Below are 27158 nucleotides of genomic sequence, written 5' to 3'. Positions count from 1 at the left end.
AATCTATATATATATTACTGGATTAAAACATTGCATTAAAGGGACATTAATATAAGAATGTCACTGACAATTATGTGTTTAAAAAACTTTGCAATGTATTTTCATTATTTGATTTGCCTATTTTCCTCCAATCTTTCCTGTGTGTGTTTTCCCAACTGCCCTAGAAATGCTAGATTGCAACATTCTACACAGTGATTGCTGGATTACTGCAGAAGCTCATGTATATCTGCCAATAATACATTGCAGTATTTCTAGGGCAGTAGTAAAAAACAGGAAACATTGGAGGTATGGGTATCTGAATCATGAAAGTTAAATTTTTACTAGACTGTCCCTTTAATTGAGTCTGAAAAGGGAACTATTGCTATCTTTTTTTGTGCATTTTTGTTTAGTGTGTGTATATATATATATATATATATATATATATCAGATTATAGAGTTTAGAATTTGTGTCTACTTTGGTTCAAATGGGTGGGGCCATTTGAGGGGTGGGGCTTTCTCAAAGGGGCGGGGTCTTGTGCACCACCATCTTAAAAATTTACCAGCCGCCACTGCGCCTTACCCCTTATCAGCCTGGGCCATAACCCCACCTTTTCATAAAATCAGGTCCACCAGGCCGCAACCTCTAACTGCTAAAGTGTGCAAGCTCAACCCTTAAGGGGAGCTCAACTCTACAAGGCAGTACAAGCCAAAGAAGCCAGAGTTGAACCAAAATATTAGGAACTGTGATCTTACCAAGGCAAGTTTGACTATCCAAACGACTGCCACAAGAATTCTCAAGAGAGGGAGGGTGGAAAACACACTGGAACAGAAGAGGCTGGGAAGATGTTGTAACCTGCATATAACCCAGGTAAGACCTACCCTCACAATGCAACATTGTTGCCTTCCCTACCCTCTTTCTAACCTCCAGGCCTTAACCCTTATGTTGTTTTTCGCATATAGGGCTCTACACTCTCTTTAAACTTAAACGCTAACTTAAAGGCCCATTTATTAAGCTCCATATGGAGCTTGTGCACCTGTTTTTCTGGCGAGGCTTCAGACTCGCCAGAAACACCAGTTATGAAGCGACGGTCTAAAGACCCTAATCGCCACAATTCAACCCGATCGAGTACGATCGGGTTGATTGACACCTCCCTACTGGCGGCCCATTGGCCGCGAGTCTGCAGGGGGCTGCATTTCACCAGCAGTTCTTGTGAGCTGCTGGTGCAATGCTGAATATGGAGAGCGTATTGCTCTCCACATTCAGCGAGGTCTTGCGGACCTGATCCGCACTGTCAGATCAGGTCCGCAAGACCCTTGATACATAGGCCCTTTAGTCTGGCAAAGCCATATTACAATCTTATGGTGTATTTAAGTACTGCAGATTAATTGTACTTGTTAGAGAATATTATTTAAATTAGACGATCAGCATCTTCTCTCAAGATCTGCATTTTAATCTTAAACCTACAGTAAAGGGCTTTTGTAGAAAAGAAGTGAGGAGAGCATAATAAAGAAGTAAGGAGAGCATGATACACTTTAAGAGATCATTTAAAAGGATACAATTTCTAGATCTCTCTTTAAATTACAGATTTTATATATTATTAGATTGTTTATATGCTACTACTACTGATATGTTCTGAGGTAGAGTTTTTCAAAATAGTTGTATTTAAAGCATACCTGTCTGAGGAACTGAATCATTGTACATAGATATGGTGCCACATACTGCTATTCTTCCAAAATCCTTCATTTGCTGGAGTGCAGTGTCTGCATACTTTCCACCAACCTGTCAATATAAAGCACACACTAAGGGGCCGATTTATTAAGAGTCGGACGGACATTGCTGGATGCCGACAGCATACACTGTCTTCATTTCACATTGCACAAGCAGTTCTGGTGAACTGCTTGTGCAATGCCGCTCCCTGCAGATTTGCAGGCCAATCGGCCACTAACAGGGGGTGTCAATCAACTGGATCATATGTGATCAGGCTGATTGCTGTACGCTGCCTCAGACATAGCATACGAGTTAAGGAGCAGCAGTCTTAAGACCGCTGCTTCTTAACTCCTGTTTCCGGCGAGCCTAAAGGCTCGCACGGAAACAGATGTATCTGGCCACATTCGGGGCATGATAAATCAGCCCCCAAGTATTTCATATAAATCAAAAAATAAAATATGCTACAAATAAAGTATAAATGCAATCTTACTTTAAATTAAATCTAATCATGAAGAAGGGAGTAACTGTGCATTTATAGCAAGCATAGAACCCCATTTAGCTGATAAATAAACTCAGCAATCAGCATGTCTAAATAGCAACATAAACGACCTATTTATAACAGCTTGCGTGATTGTCTTTACAATGGTATCATCCCAATTCGCAAAAGGAACAAATGTGCACTGTTAATGTTAGAAAATGTCTACCAGTTGTTTCTAGTTAACAAAACCTTTTCATTTTTTTTGTATTATAATAAATTTTGAAGCACAAGGGAATAGCCAAGAAAGTATTGTGCTTTCATGCTGAGATTACTGCCAAATAATTTATACTTTAGATAGCAATATGAACTTACATTCTCAAAATAGCAATCATAACCTTGTGGGGATGCTTGCTTCAGAGCTTCCTCTAAAGAGCTCACAGTCTTGTAGTTAAATGCTTCATCATAACCAATTTCTTTTAAATATGCAACTTTTTCTTCTGCGCTAGCTGAACCAACCACTTTGCAGCCCTGGGGAAAGAAGTGAAAGAAGTCCTGTTTAAAAAGGGACAATAAAATCCTCATGTTTTATGGGAAAAAATGTGCTTCTGCAATATACTCTAGAGAGGCCAAAAAGCAAATTCTATGACCTATATATTTTTTTTTTTTTCAAAACACTGCAAATAAAAACAAAATGTATGCTTCCATGATACATTTATTTCTTTCCAGACATGGAGAGTCCACAATTTTATTCCAATTACTAGTGGGATATTCAATACCTGGCCAGCAGGAGGAGGCAAAGAGCACTCCAGCAGAGCTGTTAAGTGTCACTTCCCTTACCCATAACCCCCAGTCATTCAGTCGAAGGAAAGAAGATAACACAAGGGTATAGAGGTGCCTGAGGTTTATACAAAAACACCTAATGAACTCTGAGCCCCTCCCTGATGACTGAGGTAAGCCACCAAGGAGAAGATGTCCAATTGGAATCTGATAAACCGGACCAAGGCTAGTTGAGGCTAAGCTATAAAAGCATTGAAGATTGCTCTAAACTCTAGAATGTCTATGGGGAGAGAAGACTGCTCTTGGGTCGAAAGACCTTGCGCTTTTAAGAAGCCTCAAACTGCTCCCGAGCCTAACAAGTGGGCGTCCGTGGTCACAATCACCCAGGACGGTCTCAGGAAGCATGTACCCCGAGACAGATGGTCCTGCAAAATCCACCACGAAAGAGAGACCTGGATTGTCCTTGCTGATTGGACAGTACCAATAAACAAGTGCTGTCCATGGTTCTGAATCAAACATTTGATGGCTCCTTAGCTTAGATGCCTTCTTTTTCAAATAAAGAGAGCAAGAGAACAAAGAAAAATTGATAATAGGAGTAAATTAGAAAGTTGCTTAAAATTGCATGCTCTATCTAAAACATGAAAGAAAAAGCGTGGGTTTAGTGTCCCTTTAAGACACTTGAGGTCCAATATAGGTCGGAAAGTTCCCTCTTTCTAGGGAACCACGCAAAGGTTTGAATAGAATCCTTGCCCCTGTTCCACTACGGAAACTGGAACAATCACTCCCAGAGAAGATAGGTCCATTATGCAGTTTAAGAAGAGTTCTCTCTTCATCTGGCTTGCAGAATATCCTTGATATTTTTTTTACTGTGGAGTTTTAAAAATATTGGGCCCCAAATCTCCTTTTAAATTTCAAAAATATGCACTTTCCAACAATTTCACTTGGGGATAAAAACAAAATCTCCCATTGTGCCACTAAATATTCACTGCAGCTATCTCACACAATGACCCCTCTACGATATCACAAAGTATGGGGACTTTTTACTGTGGACTTTTAAAAATATTGGGTCCCAAATGTCGCTCAAATTGCAAAATAGGCACTTCCAGCAATTTCACTAAGGGATAAAAACTAAATCTTCAATTGTGCCACTAAATATTCACTGCAGCTATCTTACACAATGACCCCTCTACGATATCACAAAGTATGTGTAATTTTTACTTTGGAATTTTAAAAATATTAGTCCCCAAATGTCCCTCAAATTGCAAAAATTGGCACATTACAACAATTTTACTTAGGGATAAAAATAAAATCTCCTATTGTGCCATTACATTTTCACCACAGCTGTCTCACACAATGACCCCTCTTTAATTGCACAATGGGGGATTTCATTTCTATTCATAAGTGAAATTTTTGGAAAGTGCCTATTTCCATCTTAATATGAGGATAGTCCACAGCTTCATTCCTTACTTGTGGGAAATACAGAACCTGGCCACCAAGAGGAGGCAAGACACCCCAGCCAAAGGCTTATATACCTCCCCCACATCCCTCATCCCCCAGTCATTCTTTGTCTTTCATCATAGGAGGATGGCAGAGAAGTGTCAGAAAATTCAGAGTAGTCTCTTATGGAGGGTAGTACTCTTTACTATGGGACTGGAGTTTTAAGTAGTCTTGTCAGCCTCTCAGTGAGAGCATTGATGAAAGTTTGGGTCTGGAGATGCAGCGAGATTCTTTCTGCAGAACCATCCAGACTCGTATTAACAACTCCTAAGCAATCAGTGTTGACGAGTTTCACTGCCTGCTTTTATCACTCAAGTCCATGTCAGGTATGATACAACAGACTGTCAAACTTGAGAGGCTGTGTTCTGTTCCACGCCAATGATTCCCGTAAGATCGTTTCATTTTATCTCATATGATAACGTAGGAAGACAGGGCCACAGTGTGACTCATTTCTCTGTATGGAATCAAGGGTGAATATCTTCGGAAAGAGATTATTGAACAGGAGGGATTTATGCATGATTGCTTTATTATGTTTTATGCTGCGACATGTGAGATGAGGCTCTGGCAGATGTGGGAACATTCAGGTTTTACTTTCATTTTGGGGAACTGCGCAGCCTGTTAATTTGGCATGCTTCTCTTCCTGCAGCAGAGGTGGTCCTGCATGGCACTCCATGTGACCAGGTTTGGCTGCATTATCTTCCTCTTTCCTGACCGTGCGGTTTACAGGAGACGAAGCGGTTTCTCTGTGGGGCCTGGGTCATAGGAGGTGGTGAGTGCCCCGGCCATTGGGGGTATAAAGGTGCCATTTATCTTTTTCTATTGTCCGTATTAAAAGCACAAGCTATGGAGGACTCTGATGCGTTAGAGGGTACTCCCTCTTTACCTAAGTCTAATACCTGTTTTTATTTTGAGGAGTCTATGGTATACTCACCTGCTCAATTATGTTCCACATGCTTCGATAAGGTAGTTATATCTAAATAGACAAAGATGTTTACTTCCTTCTCAGCACTGTGAGCGTCCCACAGGTGTACTCCTGTGGGACGCTCACAGTGCTGAGAAGGAAGGAAACCTCTTGTCAGTTATCCCACTCAAATAAAGATCCTCTGTGCTCAGAGCCTACAGCGATTGGTTGTATCACGGACAACTTGTTCCCCTGACGCTTCCACCATCTGTAGCTGCGGATTGGACCCTGGAGTTCGGGATACTCTTCCCCATTGGTCTGTCTGGTGGGCGACTAAGGTTCCGTCCTGCTCAGTGAGGCATACGTTTATGCCACAATCCTTGTGAGTACCCTGACTTTTAGTGTGTGCTGTCTCCTGTCTTTTTGTCGCTGCACAACGATACTGTCCCATAAGGCGCCTCTCTTTTCTCTGCTCCTACAGACTTATGTATTATCCCTCTTCAAGAGTGCTGCCGCGTACATCGGTTGCTGGTTGATCCAGGAACTTTGCCTTCCTTGTGACTGTTTTTGAGCCGGGTCTCGGCTCTTATCTTTGCGCACCTCCATAGGATTTCTCCTTCACTTTCAATGCTGACATCAGGCTTTTTTGTTCTAGCCCGTAGGACTCTGTGGCTGAAGTCTTGGTCTGCTGACATGACTTTAAAATCTAGATTGCTTTCCCTTCCGTTTAAGGGGAAGATTTTTTTCGGTCCAGGCCTAGACTCATCATATCCACGGTCACTGGGGACAAGGGTGCCTTTCTATCACAGGATAAGAAGAATAAGCCTAAAGGACAGGGTCCAAACTTTTGTCCCTTTGTTCAGATAAATCCCAACATCAGCAGCCCTCCACGAATCCTGATCAGTCCAAGGGAACTTGGAAACCATCTCAATCTTGGAATAAATCCAAGCAGGACAAGAAGCCCACGGAGACAAAATTGGCATGAAGGGGCAGCCCACGATCCGTTACTGGATCGTGTTGGGGGCAGACTATCTGTTGCTTGGCTGAGAGACATGCAAGAACCTTGGGTTCTGGAGATCATTGCTCAGGGTTACAGGATAGGTTTCAATTCTCATCCACCCAGGGGCAGATTCCTCTTACCAAACCTGTCTTCAAAGCCAGAAAAACTAGATGCCTTTCTAGGGTGCGTGAGGGATCTCTCCTCCCTAGGAGTAATTGTGCCACTACCTCTAGCAGAGAGAGGTCTGGGGTACTACTCAAACCTTTTTGTGGTCCCAAAGAAGGAGGGTACGTTTAGCCCGATTTTAGACCTAAAGTGTTTAAACAAGTTTCTGTTGGCCCCATCGGTCAAGATGGAGACAATATGGTCTATCCTGCCCTTTGTTCAAGAAGGACAGTTCATGACTACGATAGACTTGAAGGATGCTTACCTTCATGTGCCAATACACAAGGAGCACTTCAAGTTCTTAAGATTTGCATATCTGTTACCAGTTTGTTGCTCTTCCTTTTGGTCTAGCTACTGCCCAAAGAGTCTTTATGAAGGTTCTGGGGGCCCTATTCGTGGTGGCGAGATCCAGAGGTATTGCAGTAGCACCATATTTGCATGACATCCTGGTCCAGGCTCTGTCCTGCTGGCTGGCAGAAGACGATTCAAGAGCTCTTCTACTTCTTCTTCAATCTCATGGATGGAAGATAAACCTAGGAAAGAGTTATTTGGTTCCCAGTACCAGAGAGAAGTTCCTGTGCACGATAATACATTCCATATCTATGAAGATATTCTTTACAGACAAGAGACGTTGCAAAATTACATCCAATTATCTTGCCCTCCAGACCTCCTTAAGGCCATCTATGGCCTGTGGTATGGAGGTGATTGGGCTCATGGCGTCCAGCATAGATATCATTCAATTCACCAGGTTCCTTCTCAGACCTCTTCATTTGTGCATGCTGAGGCAATGGAACAGAGATCACTCGGATCTATCCCAACAGATTTCTCTGGACAACCGGTCGAGAGAATTACTCTCTTGGTGGCTGTGTCCAGATCGCCTGTCCCAGGGGACATCCTTCTTGAGATCATTCTGGGAGATTGTGACTACGGACGCAAGTCTATCAGGATGGGGAGCTGTTTTGGGTGCCAGGAAGGCACAGGGCCGGTGGTCTCTCCTCCCGATCAACATTTTGGAGCTTTGAGAGATCTTCAATGGTCTGAGGAATTGGCCGCTTCTGAGATTCCAATCAGACAACTTTACTTCGGTGGTTTACATCAACCATCAGGGGGGAATGAGAAGCTCCCTAGCCATGAGGGAAGTATCTTGGATCCTGGAATGGGCAGAGGCCCACAACTGCTCACTGTCAGCGATCCACATTCCGGGTGTGGACAACTGAGGGAATGGTCTCTCCCTCCTGAGGTGTTTGCGGAGATTTGCAACAGATGGGGATGCCGGAGATAGACCTCATGGCGTCCAGACTCAATTCCAAGCTTCCCAGATATGGGTTGTGGTCCTGGGATCCACAGGCAGAACTGATAGAGGCCTTAGCAGTACCCTGGGGGTTCAACCTAGTTTACATATTTCCACCATTACCACTCCTACCTTGGGTAGTTGCCCGCATCAAGCAGGAGCAAGCTTCAACTATTCTAATTGCTCCGTCGTGGCTGCGAAGGATGTGGTTTGTGGACCTGGTGGGGATGTCATCATCTCCTCCATGGAGGTTACCTTGTCACAGAGATATGCTGGAACAGGGTCCCTTTGTTCATCAAAATCTAGATTTTCTGAGGCTGACTTCATGGAGATTGAATGCTTAGTCCTATCCAAGAGAGGTTTTTCTGAGAGAGTGATTGAGACAAAGCCGGTCACTTGTTGCATCTATCATAGGGTATGGAGGACCTATTTAGTCTGGTGTGAAGAACGTGGATTCCCCTGGCAAAAGGTCAAAGTATACAGGATTCTTTCCTTTCTCCAAGAGGGTTTGGAGAAGGGACTTGCCGCTAGTTCCTTAAGAGGACAGATTTTGGCTTTATCTGTGTTACTTCACAAGAGTCTTCCTGAGCTTCCTAAAATTCAGTCTTTTGTTCAGGCCCTGTCCAGAATCAGGCCTGTGTTTAGACATTCTGCTCCTTCTTGGAGTTTACATTTGGTTATTAAGGTTTTGCAGAGGGCTCCATTTGAGCCCATGCACTTGGTTGACATTAAATTATTTTCTTGGAAGGTTCTTTTTCTACTGGCTATTGCTTCGACACACAGAGTCTCTGAGATGGCAACCTTTCATTGTGAGCCTCCTTACTTAGTTTTTCACGCTGATAAGGCTGTTCTTCGTACTGGTTTGGGTTTTCTCCCTAATGTTGTTTCTGGTCGCAACATCAATCAGGAGATCGTGGTTCCTTCTTTGTGTCCTAATTCTTCTTCGAAAGAATGATTACTTCATAATCTGGATGTGGTTCGGGCTTTGAAGTTTTATCTTCAGGCCACAAAGGATTTTAGGCAGACCGACATTGTTTGTTGTCTATTCTAGAAAGCGTAGCAGGCAGAAGGCTTCTTCCACTTCCCTATCTTTTGGTTGAGGAGCATTATCCGTTTTGCATATGAGACTGCGGGACATCAGCCTCCTCAGAGGATTATGGCTTAACAAGAGCTGTGGCTTTTTCTTGGGCCTTCAAGAATGAGGCCTCTATGGAGCAGATTTGTAGGGCCGTCACCTGGTCCTTCTTACTTACTTTTTCAAAGTTTTACAAATTTGAAGTTTTTGCTTTGGCTGAAGCAGCTTTTGGGAGAAAGGTTTTGCAGGCTGTGGTGCCCCCAGAATAGGATCCGCCTCTCTTTACCCTCCCGTTTTTATTCAGTGTCCTCTAGAGCTTGGGTATATGTTTCCCACAAGTAAGGAATGAAGCCGTGGACTCTCCTCATATTAAGATGTAAAACATAAATTATGTTTTCCTGATAATTTCAATTCCATCTGTATAAGGAGAGTCCACGGCCCCTGCCCGTTTTTTCAGCTGGACAGACCTACATTTTTTGTTTATTCTTCTGGCACAATTTATACCCTGATATTTCTCCTACTGTTCCTTGTTCCCTCTGCAGAATGGCTGAGGGAAGAGGGACGTGGGAGAGGTATTTAAGCCTTTGGCTGGGGTGTGCATCCTCCTGGTGGCCAGTTGCTGTATTTCCCACAAGTAAGGAATGAAGCCGTGGAATCTCCTCATACAGATGGAAACTATCAGGTAAGCATCATTTATATTTTTTGCAATTTGAGAGACATTTGGGGACTAATATTTTTAAAATTCCAAAGTAAAAATTCCCCATATTTTGTGATATCGTAGAGGGGTCATTGTGTGAGATAGCTGCAGTGAAAACGTAGTGGCACAATGGCAGATTTTGTGTTTATCCCTTAGTGAAATTGCTGTAAGTACCTATTTTGCTATTTGAGCGACATTTGGGGCCCAATATTTTTTTAATTACACAGTAAAAAGTCCCCATACTTTGTGATATCGTAGAGGGGTCATTGTGTGAGATAGCTGTGGTGAAAATTTAGTGGCACAATGGGAGATTTTGTTTTTATCCCAAAGTGAAATTGTTGGAAAGTGCCTATTTTTGCAATTTAAAAGGACATTTGGGGCCCAATATTTTTAAAATTCAACAGTAAAAAGTCTACATATCTACATATTGTGATATCATAGATATATCATATGCAAATATTAGGTATTGGTGGGTGGTAGTTAATAGACCGTGTATGCTGTTATTTTCTGGTTCCAATTAGTAAAACCTCCTGGTGCTCTCTAAAATTGTATTAGTTTATAAATATGATACCTAGTAGGTTAGCATAAAGGATGGTTTTACTAATTGGAACCAGAAAATAACAGCATACACGGTCTATTAACTACCACCCACCCACCAATACCTAATATTTGCATATTGGAGTCCCACCCTCAACTTTTTGTTTTTACATATGTATGTGTCCCATTTTAAAATTATATAATAAAGTTTTAACCGCAGTCTCCCCCTATAGGGGAATCAATACTGTCTTAGTATCAACAATGATTTAATACTACCAATTCAAGGCTATTCTTGAGATGATGAGTGCTTATAGTTACACACTTTGGGTGTAGGGTCACATCTACAGCACCCGATCCTATTGTGTTCATACGGCAACATTGTAGTCAAACATATATTAGGACATCTCTTTAAAGTAGTGCCATTCTCCTTTCCACATTTCTTTCCCTGTTCCCTTTTAAGCAAATATTTTCAACATGTATCTGTCATATAAACTTTCATTTTTATAAATATTTGTTTTCTTAAAATATAAAAATGCTTAACATGTTGAAACAAGCCAAATAATGTAGAAAGAGCTTTAAAAACAGATGATTCCCCCTATAACTTTTTGCAGGCTAAGCCATGTCGATTTTTTTTTTTAAAAACTTTTATTTTTATTGTCAACAGGTAAACAAAAATACTTTCCAACATACATGGTCACGACAATCCACTTATGTGGTCGTGCAGTTAGGTATACATGATGAAAGGAAAACAATAACCACAGTCAGCAGTTGTTTGAGTGTCCAGCAAAGTCTACCTCACAAAAGGGGCAGACCTTAGTTACAATACCTGTTGAACCATTTTGTATAATTTTTTTTTAAACCTTTGAAAATTAGAGCACCCTAGGTTGTACATAAACCCCAGGGTGGGACTCTTTTCTTCCTTTAAAGAGAGAACAAACACAAAAAAAAACTTTGCTATGTGTAACAGTGATTTACATTTCTAGACATAAGAATACTAACGGCTAGATTTAGAGTTGGGCGGTAGCCTTCAAAACCAGCGTTAGAGGCTCCTAACGCTGGTTTTTACCACCCTCTGGTATTTGGAGTCAGTCAGGAAAGGGTCTAACGCTCAGTTTGCAGCCGCAACTTTTCCATACCGCAGATCCCCCTACGCCATTTGCGTATCCTATCTTTTCAATGGGATCTTTCTAACGCCGGTATTTAGAGTCGTGGCTGAAGTGAGCATTAGAAATCTAACGACAAAACTCCAGCCGCAAAAAAAAGTCAGTAGTTAAGAGCTTTCTGGGCTAACGCCGGTTTATAAAGCTCTTAACTACTGTGCTCTAAAGTACACTAACACCCATAAACTACCTATGTACCCCTAAACCGAGGTTCCCCCACATCGCCGCCACTCTATTAAAAATTTTTAACCCCTAATCTGCCACTCCGTACACCGCCACAGCTACATTATACCTATGTACCCCTAATCTGCTGCCCCTAACACCGCCGACCCCTATATTATATTTATTAACCCCTAATCTGCCCCCCACAACGTCTAACTCTAACCCTAACACCCCCTAACTTAAATATAATTTAAATCTAACAAAATAAATTAACTATTATTAAATAAATTATTCCTATTTAAAGCTAAATACTTACCTGTAAAATAAACCCTAATATAGCTACAATATAAATTATAATTATATTGTAGCTATTTTAGGATTAATATTTATTTTACAGGCAACTTTATAATTATATTAACCAGGTACAATAGCTATTAAATAGTTAATAAATATTTAATAGTTACCTAGTTAAAATAATTACAAAATTACCTGTAAAATAAATCCTAACCTAAGTTACAATTAAACCTAACACTATACAGGGAGTGCAGAATTATTAGGCAAATTAGTATTTTGACCACATCATCCTCTTTATGCATGTTGTCTTACTCCAAGCTGCATAGGCTCGAAAGCCTACTACCAATTAAGCATATTAGGTGATGTGCATCTCTGTAATGAGAAGGGGTGTGATCTAATGACATCAACACCCTATATCAGGTGTGCATAATTATTAGGCAACTTCCTTTCCTTTGGCAAAATGGGTCAAAAGAAGGACTTGACAGGCTCAGAAAAGTCAAAAATAGTGAGATATCTTGTAGAGGGATGCAGCACTCTTAAAATTGCAAAGCTTCTGAAGCGTGATCATCGAACAATCAAGCGTTTCATTCAAAATAGTCAACAGGGTCGCAAGAAGCGTGTGGAAAAACCAAGGCGCAAAATAACTGCCCATGAACTGAGAAAAGTCAAGTGTGCAGCTGCCAAGATGCCACTTGCCACCAGTTTGGCCATATTTCAGAGATGCAACATCACTGGAGTGCCCAAAAGCACAAGGTGTGCAATACTCAGAGACATGGCCAAGGTAAGAAAGGCTGAAAGACGACCACCACTGAACAAGACACACAAGCTGAAACGTCAAGACTGGGCCAAGAAATATCTCAAGACTGATTTTTCTAAGGTTTTATGGACTGATGAAATGAGAGTGAGTCTTGATGGGCCAGATGGATGGGCCCGTGGCTGGATTGGTAAAGGGCAGAGAGCTCCAGTCCGACTCAGACGCCAGCAAGGTGGAGGTGGAGTACTGGTTTGGGCTGGTATCATCAAAGATGAGCTTGTGGGGCCTTTTCGGGTTGAGGATGGAGTCAAGCTCAACTCCCAGTCCTACTGCCAGTTTCTGGAAGACACCTTCTTCAAGCAGTGGTACAGGAAGAAGTCTGCATCCTTCAAGAAAAACATGATTTTCATGCAGGACAATGCTCCATCACACGCGTCCAAGTACTCCACAGCGTGGCTGGCAAGAAAGGGTATAAAAGAAGAAAATCTAATGACATGGCCTCCTTGTTCACCTGATCTGAACCCCATTGAGAACCTGTGGTCCATCATCAAATGTGAGATTTACAAGGAGGGAAAACAGTACACCTCTCTGAACAGTGTCTGGGAGGCTGTGGTTGCTGCTGCACGCAATGTTGATGGTGAACAGATCAAAACACTGACAGAATCCATGGATGGCAGGCTTTTGAGTGTCCTTGCAAAGAAAGGTGGCTATATTGGTCACTGATTTGTTTTTGTTTTGTTTTTGAATGTCAGAAATGTATATTTGTGAATGTTGAGATGTTATATTGGTTTCACTGGTAAAAATAAATAATTGAAATGGGTATATATTTGTTTTTTGTTAAGTTGCCTAATAATTATGCACAGTAATAGTCACCTGCACACACAGATATCCCCCTAAAATAGCTATAACTAAAAACAAACTAAAAACTACTTCCAAAACTATTCAGCTTTGATATTAATGAGTTTTTTGGGTTCATTGAGAACATGGTTGTTGTTCAATAATAAAATTAATCCTCAAAAATACAACTTGCCTAATAATTCTGCACTCACTGTACTATCAATAAATTAATTAAATACAATACCTACAAATAAATACAATGAAATAAACTAACTAAAGTACAAAAAATAAAAAAATATTTACAAACATTAGAAAAATATTACAACAATTTTAAACTAATTACACCTACTCTAAGCCCCCTAATAAAATAACAAAGCCCCCCAAAATAAAAAAATGCCCTACCCTATTCTAAAATTAAAATAGAAAAGCTGTTTTACCTTACCAGCCCTGAAAAGGGCCCTTTGCAGGGCATGCCCCAAATAATTCAGCTCTTTTGCCTGTAAAAAAAAAACATACAATACCCCCCCCAACATTACAACCCACCACCCACATTCCCCTAATCTAACCCAAACCCCCCTTAAATAAACCTAACACTAAGCCCCTGAAGATCTCCCTACCTTGTCTTCACCTCACCGGGTTCAGCGATCGGTCCAGAAGAGGGTCCGAAGTCTTGATCCAAGCGGCGGCTGAAGAACTCCATCATCGGGCTGAAGTCGGAAGTCCATCATCGGGATGAAGTCTTCTATCAAGCGGCATCTTCAATCTTCTTTCTTCCGGAGCGGAGCGGAGCCATCTTCTTCCCAGCCGACGCGGATCCATCCTCTTCAACCGCCTCCTACTCGCCGAATGACGGTTCCTTTAAATGACGTCATCCAAGATGGCGTCCCTCGAATTCCGATTGGCTGATAGGATTTTATCAGCCAATAGGAATTAAAACTATATAATAAGAGTTGGAATCAGCCAATCAGATTCGAGTTCAATCCGATTGGCTGATCTAATCAGCCAATCAGATTGAGCTTGCATTCTATTGGCTGTTCCGATCAGCCAATCAGAATATTCCTACCTTAATTCCGATTGGCTGATAGAATCCTAACAGCCAATCGGAATTCGAGGGACGCCATCTTGGATGACGGCTGGGAAGAAGATGGCTCCGCTCCGGAAGAAAGAAGATTGAAGATGCCGCTTGATAGAAGACTTCATCCCGATGATGGACTTCCGACTTCAGCCCGATGATGGAGTTCTTCAGCCGCCGCTTGGATCAAGACTTCGGACCCTCTTCTGGACCGATCGCTGAACCCGGTGAGGTGAAGACAAGGTAGGGAGATCTTCAGGGGCTTAGTGTTAGGTTTATTTAAGGGGGGTTTGGGTTAGATTAGGGGTATGTGGGTGGTGGGTTGTAATGTTGGGGGGGGGTATTGTATGGTTTTTTTTTACAGGCAAAAGAGCTGAATTATTTGGGGCATGCCCCGCAAAGGGCCCTTTTCAGGGCTGGTAAGGTAAAAGAGCTTTGAACTTTTTAAATTTAGAATAGGGTAGGGCATTTTTTTATTTTGGGGGGCTTTGTTATTTTATTAGGGGGCATAGAGTAGGTGTAATTAGTTTAAAATTGTTGTAATATTTTTCAAATGTTTGTAAATATTTTTTTATTTTTTGTAACTTAGTTCTTTTTTATTTTTTGTACTTTAGTTAGTTTATTTCATTGTATTTGATTGTAGGTATTTTATTTAATTAATTTATTGATAGTGTAGTGTTAGGTTTCATTGTAACTTAGGTTAGGATTTATTTTACAGGTAATTTTGTAATTATTTTAACTATTTTAGCTATTAAATAGTTATTAACTATTTAATAGCTATTGTACATGTTTAAAATAATTACAAAGTTGCCTGTAAAATAAATATTAATCCTAAAATAGCTACAATATAATTATAATTTATATTGTAGCTATATTAGGGTTTATTTTACAGGTAAGTATTTAGCTTTAAATAGGAATAATTTATATAATAAGAGTTAATTTATTTCGTTAGATTTAAATTATATTTAACTTAGGGGGGTGTTAGTGTTATGGTTAGACTTAGCTTTAGGGGTTAATCCATTTATTAGACTAGCGGCGAGATCCAATCGGCAGATTAGGGGTTAATTATTGTAAGTAGCTGGCGGCGACGTTGTGGGGGGCAGATTAGGGGTTAATAAATATAATATAGGGGTCGGCAGTGTTAAGGGCAGCAGATTAGGGGTACATAGGTATAACGTAGGTTGCGACGGTATACGGAGCGGCAGATTAGGGGTTAAAAAAACTATGCAGGTGTCAGTGATAGCGGGGGCGGCAGATTAGGGATTAATAAGTGTAAGGTTAGGGGTGTTTAGACTCGGGGTTCATGTTAGGGTGTTAGGTGCAGACATAGGAAGTGTTTCCCCATAGTAAACAATGGGGCTGCGTTAGGAGCTGAACGCTGCTTTTTTGCAGGTGTTAGGTTTTTTTTCAGCTCAAACTGTCCCATTGTTTTCTATGGGGGAATCGTGCACGAGCACGTTTTTGAAGCTGGCCGCGTCCGTAAGCAACGCTGGTATTTAGAGTTGCAGTGGCGGTAAATGTGCTCTACGCTCCCTTTTTTGGAGCCTAACGCAGCCATTCTGTGAACTCTAAATACCAGCGGTATTTAAAAGGTGCGGGGGAAAAAAAGCACGCGTAGCTAACGCACCCCTTTGGCCGCAGAATTCTAAATCTAGCCGTTAGTGAATTAAAAACTAGACATCCTCAGGCTTGCTATAGTCGAATCATATTTTTCCTGTTCCCTCCCCCTGCTCCACATTCTCCAACCAGATATTCCAGTCACCCCGCAGGTTTGCCTCTAGCATATATATGGTGTTTCTGAATGGGTAAAGTATCAGTCTCTGGGTTGGGAGATCCAAAGATTCTAAAAAGAGCCTCCATTTTACAATGAATCAGTTAACATCATATAAAGTATCATATTGCTCATACAACAAAGATTTTAGTAACTTTTGCTTCAAAAGCCTAATAGATGGTGCTTCTCTATGAAGCCATTTGAGGAAAATACATTTCCATGCCAGAAGTTTAATATTAATGAGGAGTTTCTTATCCTGTCTCGGAACTGGCATCTGCTCTAGAAATAGCACTTGTATAAGCGTAAGTGTAATGGGGGTAGCTGTGATCCTGGAGAGCCAGAAAGAGACCTGGTTCCAGAATTTGTGAACTTTGGGGCAATACCAAATATAATGCAGAAAGTCAGGGTTTTGGTAGGAGCATTTACCACATACATTTGAAAAGTCTTTTCTCCATTTGCTCAGTCTCCCAGGTGTAAGATAATCTTGATAAATAACCTGTATCTGTGATTCTCTAAGGTCAGCTGCTAATGTCACAGACCAGGTGAGAGCAAGGCTATCTAGAATAGTTTTCTCAGAGGATATTGTGAGTAGTCTCCTATTCCAGGTGTTAAAAAGGTGTGATAGCATGGTAGGAACTTTAATATTTATCAGCTCCCTATAAATTGTAGATATGGTAAAGTTATGTGTTTGAAACTGCGCAATAGTGCGCGCCAAAGGTGAGGCAGTCCAAAAAGTTTCACAGTTCTGTAGGATATGGTTTATATAGTGTCGGGTTTGGAAATAAGCAAATCTGCTAGTGTATGGGATTTAAATTTTCCGGCATATGGCATCAAAAGGTAGGACAGATTTGGCGGCATGATCTAATAATTTATCTATATTGTCTAGGCCTAGGTTTCTCCAAGTCTGAAAGACGGGATATAACATGCCCGTTTGGAATCTCGGGTTCCCAATGATGGGAAGATATTTTGTATGGCTGGGGTCCCATGCTAGAGCTTTGGCCATGGCTTTCCAGCCCAGGAGCACATCCCAAAACAAGGGATGGTATTGTACCGCTGTTGGCAATTCAGATAGTGGCAGGAAAGCGGGAGACACCTGAAACAAGGAGGCCTCTTCTAAGTGAGTACTAGAGAAGTGTTGTGTGTTTAATTTCCAATCTAATGCCAATTTTGCAAGAGAGGCCCAATTATAGTATAGTAAGTTTGGCAGGCCTAGCCCCCCTTTTGAGTTGGGGAGATATAGCTTATGTACGCCTATGCGTGGTTTGCCGCCCTTCCAAAGGAAGGTTCGGATTATGGCATTTCAAAATGGCCATATCCTTTCGTCGAGTAATAGGGGGAGCATTTGTAAAGGGTATAGGATCTTGGGAAGGATTATCATTTTAATGATGTGGACTCTACCCATTAAAGATAGTGGTAAGTTTTGTCAAGCATTTAGGTCTAGTTTGATTTGTTGGATAAGGGGAGATAAGTTCTGAGAATACCAGTGTTGGGGGTTAGCTGAGATATGGATTCCAAGGTAAGTTAAGTATGAGGTTATCAGCATTATCTGTTGTACGGTGCAACCATAACATTTCCGATTTTGAGATGTTAATTTTGTATCCCGAGAATTGCCCAAACAATCCAATAGTGTCTAAAATAATTGGGACATGTACTTGGGGATTTGAAATAAAGAGTAGCATATTGTCTGCATAGAGGGCTATTGAAGTTTATGGGAATTGACTTGGATACCAGGGAAAAGATTTCTTAGACGAACCACCCGTGGTTCCAGTGCCAAATTAAAAAGGAGTTGGGAGAGGGGGCAGCCTGGGCGTGTCCCCCTATGAAGGGAGACCGGGGGGGAATAGAAGTTATTACGGAAGGTCTCCATGGAGTGAAAAAGATGGGTCCACTCCACTCTGTCAAATGCCTTCTCTGCGTCCAGGGACAACAGGAAGGCCTCTGGGAGAGACTGTAGAGATCCGTCCTGTCTAGCCAGCCAATGGTATGAAATTGCATGAAGAACTTTCTGAATGTTTGTTACCGAAGATCGACTAGAAGTGAAGCCTGTTTGATCTGGGTGTAAAATTTGTGGGAGTAAGTGTTTTAATCGATTAGCCAAAAGTTTGGTTAGCAGTTTATAATCAACGTTTAAAAGGGATATTGGTCTGTGCGATGCTGGGAGAGTGGGGTCTTTACCTGCTTTGTGTATGACTGTAATATTTGCTGCAGAAAAGCTAATGAAGGGGGTACTTTGGCCTGTGATGTAATGATCAAACAGAGTAGTTAGTACCGGGGCAGTTTGGTCTGGTAGCAGCCTATAGAATTCAGTGGGGAGCCCATAAGGGCCCGGTGTTTTCCCAAGGGCAAGGGATTTAATAGTCTGGGTGACTTCCTCCTGAGATATCGGGGCATTCAAATTATCTAGTTGATCAGCTGTAATCTTAGGGAGAATAAGGTTATCCCAAAATTTCTGTTGTGCAGTTTCATTAGGTGGTTGTGACTGATATAAATTAGTGTAGTAATCTGTAAATTCTGACACTATAGCAGATTTATAATTTGTTAGGTGGCCTTGGCTCTTAATTACTGGGACCCCTCTGTTTGCCTGTTTAATCTTGACCACTGAGGCCAAGAATCTTCCTGACCTATTACCATGTCTTAAGAAAAATCTTTGGTTCCTGTTGTCTCTTTCCTTGCAGCAAAATAGGAGGCCCTGCTCTGTGGGGTAGGAGTTTGACTATATTGAGCATAGGTGGTAGTCAATTGAGCATTGTAGTGCTCCTCTTTACCATTTTGGAGACGCTTTTGTTTAGTTAGATAAGCAATTATGTCACCCCTAAGGACTGCCTTGGCCGTTTCCCAGAAAAGAGCCGGGGTGGATAAATGTGTTCTATTATTGGCTACAAAGTCGTCCCATTGTCTTGTTAAATACATTGCAAAGTCAGGAGATTTTATAAGGTGAGTTGGAAACCAAAACACTCTCTTGTTCATTGGTTGTGGGGATTGTGAAAGGGTTAAAGAGATAGGGACATGATCCGAAATAGTAATGTTAGCAATCTTGGTATCTGTAATCAATAGTTCTAAGGAGTTAGAAGTGAGAAAGAGATCAATTCGGGAAAGTGAGTTGTGTGCCTGAGAGGCACAGGTGTAATCCCTGCCCGTGGGGTTATGTCTCCTCCATATGTCTTGTACTCCTAGTGAAGTATGCAGGGCATGAAAAACTGTCGCCTAGATTATGAGTCTTACGTTAGCCTTAAAAAGCAGCGTGGAGAGGTCCCAACGCTGCTTTTTAACGCCTGCTGGTATTATGAGTCTGGCAGGTACAGGTGTACCGCTCACTTTTATTCCGCGATTCGAGCATACCGGAAATCCCCTTACGTCAATTGCGTATCCTATCTTTTCAATGGGATTTGAATAACGCTGGTATTACGAGTCTTGGAAAAAGTGAGCGGTACACCCTTTCCTGTCAAGACTCATACCGCATTTAAAAGTCAGTAGTTAAGAGTTTTATGGGCCAACGCCGTAACATAAAACTCTTAACTAAAGTGCTAAAAAGTACACTAACACCCATAAACTAACTATTAACCCCTAAACCGAGGCCCCCCAGCACATCGCAAACACTTAAATACATTTTTTAACCCCTAATCTGCTGACCGGACATCGCTGCCACTGTAATAAATATATTAACCGCTAAACCGCCGCACTCCCGCCTCGCAATCACTAGTTAAATATTATTAACAAATGTTAAGCTGGTTAGGCTTATGGATAAAGAGGGCACGAAAAGGCTAAAAATATCAAAACACCATTCTAAAATAACAAACACATTATTTATTAAAAACACAAATTTATATAAAAAAGGGACGTCTCCCTATATCATAAAAAAATACCAATGATTTAAAAAAACAGTTGAGAAAATAGCAAAAATATACTTATATGTCACAAAGATTAAAACATAACAAGTCGCTATGCCTGACTATGATGTGTATGGCAATCTATATTCCTCTACGTTGAGAAATACAGGAACGATTATGTTCATATATGGAAAGCTTAGATCAAACAGTACACATAGATGTACGTGGATATCCACTTGTAAATAATGAGCCAAAATGAAAAGTCAGATTGCAAGCTTCGCAAGATGTTACAAATTATGGATCGTAACATTTGGGCTGAACGTTTATACAGTTCACATATATACCATCATAGTGATTAATATTTCTTGTGTATATGATGATTTGTACTTTACCACCCTCTTGATGTGTAACGAATCTTCGGTCCAAAGCGTGGACCGCTGGAAAAACTGCAAGCGCTCTCCTGAGCTGCAGGCACAACCACACACACGTGTTTTGGATGGCGTCTGACGTCACAGTTTGTCCGTTGGTCTTCAGTGAAGACGAATAACAGTGCTTCAGAAACAGCTGTTAAAAAATTCAAATCTTTAGCAAATAGTTATTTTAGAACCCGGTGTTGTATACTTCAGGTTAAAGTTTATAGTGTGGTAATTCAATTCTTCCACACTATATTTCACAGTCAAGTTTGAAGGATAAGTGTTGCTAAAAATTGACCCGGGTGTTTAGTAATAATGATGTAGCTGAGGACAGTTATTTCAAAGCTGTCAAGTCACATAAAACCATTGACGCATTTCGCCCTCTTATGGGCTTTATCAAGATGTATTTGACTTGCAGCAATACTCCTTATAAATGGTGTGAATGTGTGTCATTGGTTGTGCGCTTAATTGGTGTTCTCTGTGTTCCAATTTCTTAAGGTGGTATATACTCCTATAATCCAATAAACGTTTTGTTCAATTCTTATTTCCTTCTGTCACAAGTGTATGTTTAATTGTGTCTAAGCTTTCATTCTGCATAATTTCAGATTTTTTCATATTCGAAATACATAATTGCAAAGATTAAGTTATAATACAATATGTTTATTTTTACAAATGCTAAATTTCTTAAGGTGTTTCTATATAACCCTCTATAATATAGTTCCTCTATTTTATATAACTAAGTTATAGCTGTATCATATTATGTTCACATGGGGTATATAAGTTACAAAAAATAAAAAAAATAATTACAAACATAATAAAAATATTACAACAATTTTAAGCTAATTACACCTACTCTAAGCCCCCTAATAAAATAACGAAGCCCCCAAAATAAAAAAATGCCCTACCCTATTCTAAAATTAAAATAGAAAAGCTCTTTTACCTTACCAGCCTTTTGCCTGTAAAAATAAACACAATACCCCCCCAACATTACAACCCTCACCCACATACCCCTAATCTAACCCAAACCCCCCTTAAATAAACCTAACACTAAGCCCCTGAAGATCTTCCTACCTTATCGTCACAAAACCGGGTATAACCGATCCGTCCAGGCTCCGAAATCTTCATCCAAGCCCAAGCGGGGGCTGGAGATCCATCATCCGGCTGAAGTCTTCTATCAAGCGGCAAGAAGAAGTCCAGAAGAGGCTCCAAAGTCTTCATCCTATCCGGGCAGAAGAGGAGATCCGGACCGGCAACCATCTTCATCCAAGCGGCATCTTCTATCTTCATCCGATGATGAGCGGCTCCATCTTGAAGACCTCCGGCGCGGATCCATCCTCTTCTTCCGACGTCCTAAGTCCGAATGAAGGTTCCTTTAAATGACGTCATCCAAGATGGTGTCCCTCGAATTCCGATTGGCTGATAGGATTCTATCAGCCAATCGGAATTAAGGTAGGGAAAATCTGATTGGCTGATTGAATCAGCCAATCAGATTGAGCTTGCATTCTATTGGCTGTTCCGATCAGCCAATAGAATGCGAGCTCAATCTGATTGGCTGATTGGATCAGCCAATCGGATTGAACTTGAATCTGATTGGCTGTTTGCTATTGCTATTGCTATTTTAATTTTAGAATAGGGTAGGGCATTTTTTTATTTTGGGGGGCTTTGTTATTTTATTAGGGGGCTTAGAGTAGGTGTAATTAGCTTAAATTGTTGTAATATTTTTATTATGTTTGTAATTAATTTTTTTATTTTTTGTAACTTAGCTTTTTTTATTTTTTGTACTTTAGTTAGTTTATTTATTTGTATTTATTTGTAGGTATTTTATTTAATTAATTTATTGATAGTGTAGTGTTAGATTTAATTGTAGATAATTGTAGGTATTTTATTTAATTAATTTATTGATAGTGTAGTGTTAGATTTAATTGTAGATAATTGTAGGTATTTTATTTAATTTATTTATTGATAGTGTAGTGTTAGGTTTAATTGTAACTTAGGTTAGGATTTATTTTACAGGTAATTTTGTAATTATTTTAACTAGGTAGCTATTAAATAGTTATTAACTATTTAATAGCTATTGTACCTGGTTAAAATAATTACAAAGTTGCCTGTAAAATAAATATTATTCCTAAAATAGTTACAATATAATTATAATTTATTTTGTAGCTATATTAGGGTTTATTTTACAGGTAAGTATTTAGCTTTAAATAGGAATAATTTATTTAATAAGAGTTAATTTATTTCGTTAGATTTAAATTATATTTAACTTAGGGGGGTGTTAGTGTTAGGGTTAGACTTAGCTTTAGGGGTTAATACATTTATTAGAGTAGCGGTGAGGTCCGGTTGGCAGATTAGGGGTTAATACTTGAAGTTAGGTGTCAGCGATGTTAGGGAGGGCAGATTAGGGGTTAATACTACTTATTATAGGGTTAGTGAGGCGGATTAGGGGTTAATACATTTATTATAGTAGCGGTGAGGTCCGGTCGGCAGATTAGGGGTTAATTATTGTAGGTAGCTGGCGGCGACGTTGTGGAGGGCAGATTAGGGGTTAATAAATATAATATAGGGGTCGGCGGTGTTAGGGGCAGCAGATTAGGGGTACATAGGTATAATGTAGGTTGCGGCGGTGTACGGAGCGGCAGATTAGGGGTTAATAATAATATGCAGGGGTCAGAGATAGCGGGGGCAGCAGATTAGGGGTTAATAAGTGTAAGGTTAGGGGTGTTTAGACTCGGGGTACATGTTAGAGTGTTAGGTGCAGACTTAGAAACTGTTTCCCCATAGGAAACAATGGGGCTGCGTTAGGAGCTGAACGCTGCTTTTTTGCAGGTGTTAGGTTTTTTTTCATCTCAAACTGCCCCATTGTTTTCTATGGGGGAATCGTGCACGAGCACGTTTTTTAAGCTGGCCGCGTCCGTAAGCACCGCTGGTATTGAGAGTTGCAATGGCGGTAAATATGCTATACGCTCCCTTTTTGGAGCCTAACGCAGCCCTTCTGTGAACTCTAAATACCAGCGGTATTTAAAAGGTGCGGGGGGAAAAAAAACAGCGTTAGCTACGCGGGTCGTTACCGACAAAACTCTAAATCTTCTTCCTTGGTGTGTGTCTTTAAAGTGTTTATATAATGATGTGTCATCCCTCCCTTTCTCTATGCTTAAAAGGTGCTCCCTAATCCTATCTTTGAGACATCTAGTGGTCTCACCTAAATATAATAAATTACATGAACATTTAAGTGCATAAATAATATTTTTATGTGTACATCTTATTACTTCTTTAATGGTAAAGTTATCATTTGCGCTATTGATTTTAAGAGCCTTCATTTTCGAACTGTGTTTGCATGCCTTGCATGTATAACAAGGAAAAAAGCCTGTAGGTACCTTCCCCATCAAATCTACTTGTATATTTTTTCTATTTTTTGTTTTCAGTTCACTAGGAGCTAATATGATTTTAAGATTTTTTGCTTTTTTGAAGATAAAACATAATTTATGTAAGAACTTACCTGATAAATTAATTTCTTTCATATTGGCAAGAGTCCATGAGCTAGTGACATATGGGATATACAATCCTACCAGGAGGGGCAAAGTTTCCCAAACCTCAAAATGCCTATAAATACACCCCTCACCACACCCACAATTCAGTTTAACGAATAGCCAAGCAGTGGGGTGATAAAGAAAGGAGTAGAAAGCATCAACAAAGGAAATTTGGAAATAATTGTGCTTTATACAAAAAATCATAACCACCATAAAAAGGGTGGGCCTCATGGACTCTTGCCAATATGAAAGAAATGAATTTATCAGGTAAGTTCTTACATAAATTATGTTTTCTTTCATGTAATTGGCAAGAGTCCATGAGCTAGTGACATATGGGATATCAATACCCAAGGTGTGGTGTCTTCCACTCAAGAGTCACTAGAGAGGGAGGGAAAAAAATAAAAACAGCCATATTCCGTTGAGAAAATAATCCACAACCCAAAAATAAGTTTATTTTCACTTTTGAAAGAAAAAAACTTAAATCAAAAAACAGAGCTGCCTGAAGAACTTTTCTACCAAAAACTGCTTCCGAAGAAGCAAATACATCAAAATGGTAGAATTTAGTAAATGTATGCAAAGAGGACCAAGTGGCTGCTTTGCAAATGAGATCAACTGAAGCTTCATTCTTAAAAGCCCATGAAGTAGAGACTGATCTAGTAGAATGAGCTGTAATTCTCTGAGGCGGGGTTTGACCCGACTCCAAATAAGCTTGATGAATCAAAAGTTTCAACCAAGAAGCCAAGGAAATAGCAGAAGCTTTCTGACCTTTCCTAGGACCAGAAAATAAAACAAATAGACTAGAAGTCTTCCTGAAATGTTTAGTAGCTTCCACATAATTTTTCATAGCTCTTACCACATCCAAAGAATGTAAGGATCTCTCCAAAGAATTCTTAGGATTAGGACATAAAGAAGGGACAACAATTTCTCTACTAATGTTGTTAGAATTCACAACCTTAGGTAAAAATAGAAAAGAAGTCCGCAAAACTGCCTTATCCTGATGAAAAATCAGAAAAGGAGACTCACAAGAAAGAGCAGATAGCTCAGAAACTCTTCTAGCAGAAGAGATAGCCAAAAGGAACAACACTTTCCAAGAAAGTAGTTTAATGTCCAAAGAATGCATAGGTTCAAAAGGAGGAGCTTGTAAAGCCCTCAAAACCAAATTAAGACTCCAAGGAGGAGAAATTGACTTAATGACAGGCTTAATACGAACTAAAGCCTGTACAAAACAGTGTATATCAGGAAGTATAGCAATCTTTCTGTGAAATAAAACAGAAAGAGCGGAGATTTGTCCTTTCAAGGAACTTGCAGACAAACCCTTATCCAAACCATCCTGAAGAAATTGCAAAATTCTAGGAATTCTAAAAGAATGCCAGGAGAATTTATGAGAAGAACACCATGAAATGTAAGTCTTCCAAACTCTATAATAAATCTTTCTAGAGACAGATTTACGAGCTTGTAACATAGTATTAATCACTGAGTCAGAGAAACCTCTATGACTTAGAACTAAGCGTTCAATTTCCATACCTTCAAATTTAATGATTTGAGATCCTGATGGAAAAACGGATCTTGAGATAGTAGGTCCGGCTGTAACGGAAGTGGCCAAGGCAGGCAACTGGACATCCGAACCAGATCCGCATACCAAAACCTGTGTGGCCATGCTGGAGCCACCAGCAACACAAAAGACTGTTCGATGATGATTTTGGAAATCACTCTTGGAAGGAGAACTAGAGGCGGGAAGATGTAAGCAGGTTGATAACACCAAGGAAGTGTCAGCGCATCCACTGCTTCCGCCTGAACATCCCTGGACCTGGACAGGTATCTGGGAAGTTTCTTGTTTAGATGAGAGGCCATGAGATCTATCTCTGGAAGCCCCCACATCTGAACAATATGAGAAAACACATCTGGATGGAGAGACCACTCCCCTGGATGTAAAGTCTGGCGGCTGAGATAATCCGCCTCCCAATTGTCTACACCTGGGATATGCACCACAGAGATTAGACAGGAGCTGGATTCCACCCAAGCAAGTATCCGAGATACTTCTTTCATAGCTTGGGGACTGTGAGTCCCACCCTGATGATTGACATAAGCCACAGTTGTGATATTGTCTGTCTGAAAACAAATGAACGGTTCTCTCTTTAGTAGAGGCCAGAACTGAAGAGCCCTAAGAATTGCACAGAGTTCTAAAATATTTATTGATAATCTCGCCTCTTGAGATTTCCAAACCCCTTGTGCTGTCAGAGACCCCCAAACAGCTCCCCAACCTGAAAGACTCGCATCTGTTGTGATCACAGTCCAGGTTAGGCGAACAAAAGAAGCCCCTTGAACCAAACGATGGTGATCTATCCACCATGTCAGAGAGTGTCGTACATTGGGATTCAAGGATATTAATTGTGATATCTTTGTATAATCCCTGCACCATTGATTCAGCATACAAAGCTGTAGAGGTCTCATGTGAAAAAGAGCAAAGGGGATTGCGTCCGATGCTGCAGTCATGAGACCTAAAACTTCCATGCACATAGCCACTGAAGGGAATGACTGAGACTGAAGGTGCCGGCAGGCTGCAACCAATTTTAAATGTCTCTTGTCTGTTAGAGTCATGGACACTGAATCTATCTGGAAGCCTAAAAAGGTGACCCTTGTCTGAGGGATCAAGAAACTTTTTGGTAAATTAATCCTCCAACCATGTTTCCGAAGAAACAACACTAGTTGATTTGTGTGAGATTCTGCAGTATGTAAAGACTGAGCTAGTACCAAGATATCGTCTAAATAAGGAAACACTGCAATACCCTGTTCTCTGATTACAGATAGTAGGGCACCCAGAACCTTTGAAAAGATCCTTGGAGCTGTTGCTAGGCCAAATGGAAGAGCAACAAATTGGTAATGCTTGTCTAGAAAAGAGAATCTCAGAAACTGAAAGTGTACTGGATGAATCGGAATATGAAGGTATGCATCCTGCAAGTCTATTGTGGACATATAATGTCCTTGCTGAACAAAAGGCAAAATAGTCCTTATAGTCACCATCTTGAAAGTTGGTACTCTTACATAACGATTCAAAATTTTCAGATCCAGAACTGGTCTGAACAAATTTTCCTTCTTTGGTACAATGAATAGGTTTGAATAAAACCCCAAACCTTGTCCTGAGAAGGAACTGGCATGATTACCCCTGAAGACTCCAGGTCTGAAACACACTTCAGAAAAGCCAAAAATCCTTGAAAAACCTTAATCTGCCCCCTACC

General features: G+C 40.5%; 1 protein-coding gene across 1 annotated transcript in view; it reads right to left on the bottom strand.

Moving 5' to 3' along the window:
- Window positions 1–27158, bottom strand: part of LOC128649411 (prostaglandin reductase 1-like) — a 166613-nt gene that overhangs the window by 28823 nt on the left and 110632 nt on the right. Inside the window, exons 7-8 of the mRNA XM_053702664.1 lie at window positions 2538–2693; window positions 1654–1759 (exon numbers count right to left, since the gene is read on the bottom strand). Coding sequence (XP_053558639.1) covers window positions 1654–1759; window positions 2538–2693 — 262 coding nt within the window. The remainder of the gene's footprint in view (window positions 1–1653; window positions 1760–2537; window positions 2694–27158) is intronic.

This window comes from Bombina bombina, chromosome 2 (assembly GCF_027579735.1).
Source record: "Bombina bombina isolate aBomBom1 chromosome 2, aBomBom1.pri, whole genome shotgun sequence".
Classification (NCBI taxonomy): domain Eukaryota; kingdom Metazoa; phylum Chordata; class Amphibia; order Anura; family Bombinatoridae; genus Bombina; species Bombina bombina.
The sequence above is the reverse complement of the archived record's forward strand: the minus strand, read 5'-3'. Positions and strand labels throughout refer to the sequence as shown.